At 36.0% G+C, this 7,715-nt stretch overlaps 1 protein-coding gene across 1 annotated transcript; it reads left to right on the top strand.

Moving 5' to 3' along the window:
* Positions 1–3,631: 3,631 nt before the first annotated feature.
* On the top strand, positions 3,632–6,950 carry LOC144710519 (NADH-ubiquinone oxidoreductase-like protein). Its single transcript, XM_078584328.1, has 3 exons — positions 3,632–3,803; positions 6,452–6,536; positions 6,635–6,950. The coding sequence occupies exons 1-3, from the start codon at positions 3,672–3,674 to the stop codon at positions 6,742–6,744; spliced, it is 327 nt and encodes a 108-aa protein (XP_078440454.1). The 5' UTR covers positions 3,632–3,671; the 3' UTR covers positions 6,745–6,950.
* Positions 6,951–7,715: the final 765 nt, after the last annotated feature.

Genomic DNA, 7,715 nt, shown 5'->3' with positions numbered 1-7,715 from the left:
ACACACTGTTCTTTGTTCCTTATTGTCTCTGCATCCTCATATATTATAAACCCCAACTCCTAGAACCCTAATTAGCCACCTCTCCCCATTCATTCAACCCAAATCTCGTTTCGCGCCACCCATTCGCTATCGCGTATGCTATATGTAACTCTTCTCACGTTCTCGAATTCACTCGATCGAGAGAGTTCCTTCCCTAACATCTTTTCCCTATGGAGACAACCAGTACTCATCACTAGATAACTAACTTAGTTTACGAGCACATTTTTATAAATATTATTGATTAAACTCAATTTTACAACGACATAATTTTTACCCTAATTTTGAGTTTGTCAGTCACCCACTTTGGCAAGCCAAGTGATATCACCGGCCCATCAACTCTTGGACCTCAAAGACTAGAGAAGAAGCTCAGTTAAGTCAAAATGGATGATGCCATCACTACTAATGAACTCAGAATTTGGGAAATAATTTGACGTTGATATTTGAGTTAAGCAATAATGATTAGTAAACCTTTACTCATAAAAGAATTTCAGTAGTTAGTGATGAGCAAGGTTTGTCTCCATAGGGAAAATGTGTTAGGACTTGACATCTTTTATTTGTGATAAATACTTTTTAGTTTGGTATTTTATTAATTTAGAATACGGTGAGATGAGAAGGATGATAATTAAATATAAATTTATGTACTAATTATATATGGATATAAAAGAATGGAACAAGTTGGCATGGGGAACAACGACGATAAATAAATTAAATATGTACTGGTGATGTGTATGGAACTTATGGATTAGATGGGTGTGGATGGTTATGGATGGATGTGATGAGTATATTTAAGTGGATTGATGTGATGAATAGATATTGATGGTTGTGGATGATGTCGAGAAGAAGACAATGAAGAAATCACAAGAAGACTTGATTTGGATGCTTATATTCTGTTAGGATCAAGCTGATTTTCAGAAGTAGGAGAGTCCCTTCACTTATCCTTCTCTTTATAACTTCAGTTTATGGAAAAAACCAAGAAAACCTGATGGATGATGAAACCACTTTCTTTCATTTGGCTTATTAGAGTAGGAGAAACTCCAATATAATTTTTACATAAATAAAAGGGTCTATTTATAATTCAACCACATGGATGGAAATAGGAGGGAACGAGATAGCCACAATCAGTGTTTCAACCTGAAACTCCTCGTGGATCTTTTGACATCACAATTTTGAAGTAGAATCATTCATAGCCCTCTACTTTTCTCTCTCTTCTAATTTTCGCTATCTGAACTATTAGCATGGGACAAAAAATTTAGAAATTTAGGAACAATCATAAGCATTAAATTATTTCATAAATTTTATTTTAATTCATAAAATATTAGAAAGATATTTTTCGACTTATAAAATAATATATCTTTGAATTTAATGTCATAAAATTATAAAAATATATTTCAACATAAAAAAGTAATTTCTTCATGAATATGATGTCTGGATTCCAAAAAAATACCCAAAACCCAGAAAACTCATGATGTCATTCTCAAAATAGGTTTATTCATTTTAAGCTTGATAACATGAATATATAATAATTTATTCCAAATAAAAATGAAAAATTCATGATATTAATCTATTAACTAACATTTCTGCATGAGTGAACGTAATATATCCTCGTATCACATGTCATAGTGGGCCAGGACCTCCTGATCATGCCAGCCAAATAAAACTCCAAAACCCTAAACATGCCAATAGGTAATTATGTGGATTGAATTTTGGCAATTATGTCTTTGAATATGAGATTTTTTGGGAGAACCAAAATAAAGGCCTTACTAAATACATAAATAAAATACAAATAATACATAACATATATGGCATGGGCACAAAAATCAATCAATTTTGCTTCCCATTTAAAGTTTTATTTAGTTTTTGGGTGAATTCAAAAACTAATTCATTTTAATAGGCTATCTCTAATCATTCTCCCGAATTGCAACATTGACTTAGATTTTTTATGTGGTTGATTTTTTAAATGGCAAGCAGGTGTAAATATGTTTATTATTCTTATTTGATTTGAATTGTGCTCCATTCAAGTTAGTTTTAGGGTATTCAACAATCCCATGATGGATAGCATCATCATCTTAAGACATCATAATTAATTTTTGTGACATCTCTCTATCATTATTGGCCTTGACCTTAAGACCTCACCAGCCAATTAAAACTATTGGACTCACCAAAGCTGGGGAAGAAGCTTACGTAAGTCAGATTTGATGAGATCTCTCTATCAATCTTCATGAGTCATCTTATGATAGCCTTCACCGTCGTAAACATAATGGCCATTGGCCTTCTAACTTTAACATCCCAATTAAAGCATTGAACCTTTAAAAGGAAGACTCCCTTCTCTCTCCCCTGATCTCAGAGAGACATATAGATTGATATATATATATATATATGTATTTATATGTTTGTATATATGTATATATATATTTTTGTGTGTGTATGGCAGCCTTAGGGGTCTCCTTCTTGTGGAGAAGAGCCATAAGTAAGCCCGTGACCCTAACCGACAATATCAATTCAGTCCAGTTTAACAAAAGTTTTGTGAAAAATGGCAAACCCTAATCATGATGGATGGAATCCATCACTACCCACTAAAACTGTAGTACCTCGAAAAGGAAGAGTCTCTTCTTTCTCTGCACTGATCTCTAAGAGAGAGGGCGAGAGAGAGGAGAAACAATATAAGAGAAAAGAGACAGAAGAGAGATGAGAGAGATGATAAAGAAGATAGAGAAGAGAGACATATAAATAATAGAGAGAAGAGAGAGATAGAAAGAGAAGAGAGGGACAGAGAGAGCCAGAGAAAGACAGATAGAGATGGGACATACAAAAGAGATAGAAGAGAGAGAAGAGGGATAACAGAGAGAGAGTAGAAACAAGGGGTAGAGAGAGAATCAGAGGGAGAGAGATAGATAGAGAGAGACAAAGAGAGATAGATAGAGAGAGATGGAGAGAGAGAAGAGGGAGAGAGAGATAGGGAGAGAGAGGAAGAGAGAGATAGCGAGGGAGAGTCAGAGATAGATAGAGATAGAGAGGGAGAGACAGAGAGATAGAGATAGATAGGGAGCGAGACGAGAGAGAGACAGAGAGAGATAGATAGAAAGAGAGATGGAGAGAGAGACAGAGAGATAGAGAGATAGATGGAGAGATAGAGAGAGAGGGAGAGAGAAAGATAGATAGAGATAGAGAGAGGGAGAGAGAGATATTGAGGGAGAGATGGATAGAGATAGAGGGGAAGAGACAGAGAGATAAAGATAGATAGATAGATAGAGGGAGACGAGGGAGAGACAGAGAGATAGAGAGAGACAGAGAGTTAGTTTGAAAGAGAGAGAGAGAGAAGAGAGGGAGGGACACAGATATATATAGAGAGAAGAGAGAGATATATGTATAGAGAGAGAGAGAGATAGAGAGAGAGAGAGAGAGAGAGAGAGAGAGAGAGAGAGAGAGAGAGAGAGAGAGAGAGAGAGAGAGAGAGAGAGAGAGAGAGAGAGAGAGAGAGAGAGAGAGAGAGAGAATCTGCAACAGACATAAATGGAATGGGCCTTGACCTCTTGTAGATTTCCCAGCCCATTAAAACCAAGAGACCATTAAAGCGAAGGTTCCCTTCTCCTTTTCTCCTGATCTCAGAGAGAGAGTGAGAGAGAGGGAGAGCGATGGCGGCCCGAGGGGTTTCCTTCCTCCTGAGAAGAGCCATGAGTGCAAACGCCATCGGACAAGCGCCCAGCAGAAGAGGTATTACCGCCGGCGGGGCTCTAATCGGTGAGCACACGGCCAAATGGATGCAGGTAATCGTCCTTGTACCCAAGATTCATCTGATGCGCGCCCTTTTTCGTCGATCACTCGTCAATTATTGCTCTCTCTGTGTTCATCTCGCTTTTTTTGATCTGTTGCTTCGCTTTGTTAATAAATTCTTGCATCTTCTTACTGCTTGGATCGATGTTACTTTCATGTTTTGGAAATTGGGTTAAGATTAGGGAGGAATTAGAAAGAGATACTCTTGATCATGCCCGGAATTTTTTTTTTCACATTACGAATTGTTGCCGATGGTGGAGATTCTTCAAACACTCGTTAACGCTCTACGCTGCCTTTAAAGGTATTTCGTTGTAAAATTTTCGTCATTCTCTGAATTATATGAACTTGGTCTAATAAATCGTCAAAACGAAGTTGGGAAGGTTTTAATTTTATGGCCTGTTGAACTTAGCTCCACTACTTCGCTTGGTTGAAAATCATACTTCTTTTTGGGCGATTCTAGTTATACTCCTCTACCGCTGAAATATTGCTTAGATAGATGTTTCCTGCATGTTTTGGGAATTCGGTTAAAATTACAGAGGGGATGAAAATGAGAGCATCTTGATCATGCCTGGAAATGTTTTTTTCATATCACAATTTGTTGCCGATGTAGAAAATTTTTCAAACGCATTTTACGCTTCTCTCCAATTTGAACTTTCTTTCGTTGTAAAATGTTAATCGTCGTTTGAATGTACGAGCATGGCGTAATAAATTATCTAAAACAAAGTGTGAAACGTTTTAATTTTACGGGTTAGTTTCGAATATGTATTTGGCGGAACTTAGCTCTTGGAGGCTTGAGCTTCTGTTAGTTTTGCTTACTTCAGTGTCTAGAAGATTATAAAAATAAGTTATCACTTACCGAACATATATTAATTGAAATTCCTACGTCTTCTTTCTGGGCGACGCTAGCTATTCTTCTCCAATCCCCCTCAAATATTGCTTCATCGAAGTCGCTTCAATATTTTGGAAATTCGGTTAAAAGAGAGCCTCTTGATCATGCCCGAAATTTTTTTTGAAGTACAATCTGTTGTCGATATAGAAGTTTTTAAACACATAATACGCTCCAGTCGGACTTGAACTTTATTTTGCTGTAAAAAATGTTCATCATTCTCTGAGTTATTCAAACTTGGCTTTATAGACCATCCTAGCGAAATCGGAAATGTTGAATCGTGCAGCTCTCAGGAAACCGAACTTTAGTTTAGTACCCAAGTCATTGCCCGTGATTGGCCCTTGAATAAAGTTTTTGGCGGAAAAATTCCGTAAGATCTTTAACAATTATTTGGATACATAACCCTTTCCTTGTTTAAGCAGTGTGTTGGTGTTGGGGTCCTATTAGTTTGACGGATGAAGTATAAGAATTATTAGGGAATTTTATTTAATTCTACGATGGTTTCTCTTTCTTTATAAGGTAGACAATTCTATCAATGAATTGCTCCGGTATTTCCTTGACATAACTTGTTTCCTAGGGCAAAGGGCTTGTCCTCATCTTCCATCTCCTCTCTTCATTCTATCTATCTCTTTAATCTGGCATCAATGTATTTATCTTCACCAATGTTGAATTCGTAATGGTTTTTCCATGCTACTTTGTATTAACTTTATTCGGCTCTTGTTGGAATAACTTTATTTCCGGGGTTGGGTAACTCCCGCTTTGATTTGCCATCGGTTCAGCATCTTGGATGTAAAATAAATTATTTGTGGCTGATTGAATTGGAGGTATCATTTTTTTTAATAAGAATCTCTTACCACATGATTTATTCTTCTAATTTTCTTCGAGTAAAAATATGACCGGGATTTTTATGGAAACTCAAGACAAGACTGTAATTTTTTTTATTTCAAAATTTCTGTCATTGTAAGATCCATAGAAGAGCCACTGTCAAAGAATTATCAATTGGTCATCTATCTTTTAAGTATCCCTTTATTAAATTGCTTGGTAATTGCTCCTGATTTACTTTCACGAACTGTTGCAAATACCATTAAAATATGTGTATTATTGCGATTTCCTTCTCTTAAGGTTCCTATCCCTTTGTAAGGGAAGGTAACCCTCTACTTATTAATTGAGTTCGTGATAGAATTGTCTCTCTTCTTTGTTGGTTCAAATAATTACTCCCATTTCAATGAGTAATTCTAACTGGGTAAGAAACTTCACCCCGGTACTGTGGACTCAGGTTCTTCCAAGATCACCATCATTAGTTTATCCATTTCTGTAAAATATTCTGGGTTATCACGAACTGTTGCAAATACCATTAAAATATGTGTACTATTGCGATTTCCTTCTCTTAAGGTTCCTATCCCTTTGTAAAGGAAGGTAACCCTCTACTTATTAATTGAGTTTTGTTTTGTTCCCTTCCCTCCATCTGCCCTACTCCAAGTGCTATGAAATTTAGGCGTTCAGATATTGAATTATATTAGGATATCTTAATTAGTTTTGTCAAATATATTGAGGCAACACATCGAACTATAAAGTTTAAATCACTGTGTAAGTGTAGGGAGTTCTCTTCCTTCCTTGTCTTACTTTTTCACTCTTTCTCCTTTTCTTTGAACTATAACTAGTACTGAGTAAGAGTCCGCCTTTTTTAATCTTTGGATTCACTGATTCTTCACCAAAACATTTCTTCATCATTTTTGGTTCATAATTTTTATGTAGGACACAAGCAAGAAGTCTCCAATGGAGTTGATCAACGAAGTTCCCCCCATTAAAGTCTCGGGCCGGATTGCTGTCTGCACTGGAGGTACCATCTATTGACTTTGACTTTGACCTGAATATCTTTTTTCTCAAAGATTCTCATTTTCTTTCAAAATTAACCTCGATTTTGTAAAATTATGACAGCTAACGATGCTAGCCTTGGCCATCCGGTTGAGTTCATCTGCCTTGATCAAGATGAGCCGGCTGTGTGCAAGTATTGTGGGCTCAGGTTCTTCCAGGATCACCACCATTAGTGTTTCGATTTCTGTAAAATATTATGGGTTATCATCTTTCTTCTTTGTTGGTTCAAATAATTACTCCCATTTCAATGAGTAATTCTAACTGGGTAAGAAACTTCACCCCCGTACTGTGGACTCAGGTTCTTCCAAGATCACCACCATTAGTTTATCCATTTCTGTAAAATATTCTGGGTTATCATCTCTGTTTTTGTTGCTTCAAATGATTACTCCCATTTCTTTTGAGTAATTTAAACTGGGTAAGAAAATTCACCCGTGTATGAGTTTCTCGATTTATGTAAATTGTTCTGGGTTATCATCTCTGTTTTTGTTGCATTAGATAATTACTCATTTCTTTGAGCAATTCAAACTGGGTAAGAAACTTCACCCTTGTATGAGTTTCTCGATTTTTGTAAAATGTTCTGGGTTATCATCTCTCTTTTTGGGGGGTAGGGGGATAAAAGCAGGATGTGTGGTCAATCTGTAAATGATGTGTACATGATTTTGTTTTTTTAATAGTATCAGGTGGGCCACCGGTTTTGGGTGGTCTGCCCTATTTTCTTAAAAAAAAAAAAAACTCTGTTTTTGTTGCATCAAATAATTACTCTTATTTCTTTCGATAAATCTAACTGGGAAACAAAATTCACCCGTTTATGAGTTCCTTGATTCATGTAAAATGTTCTGGGTTATCATTTCTGTTTTTGTTGCTTCAAATAATTACTCTTATTTCTTTGAGTAATTCAAACTGGGTGAAAAAATTCAGCCTTGTGTGACTTTCTCGTTTATTTGATTGTGCATCGATAAACATAATCAGGTTCTTCAATTAGGAAATAAATGTGGACAAAAGATAAAGTTTGCTTCATGATAACATCCTATTTTACCCATCCATTTCACTACATTAAACTTGATGCTTATATTTTTTTGTCTAAAGGGTGTGATAAGTATGCTTATCATGAACTTTCAGGATATCTCGCTCATATTTGATTTAA

Source organism: Wolffia australiana, chromosome 12 (genome assembly GCF_029677425.1).
Source record: "Wolffia australiana isolate 7733 chromosome 12, ASM2967742v1".
NCBI lineage: Eukaryota > Viridiplantae > Streptophyta > Magnoliopsida > Alismatales > Araceae > Wolffia > Wolffia australiana.
Note: the sequence above shows the minus strand (reverse complement) of the source record. Positions and strands in the feature narration are given on the sequence as shown.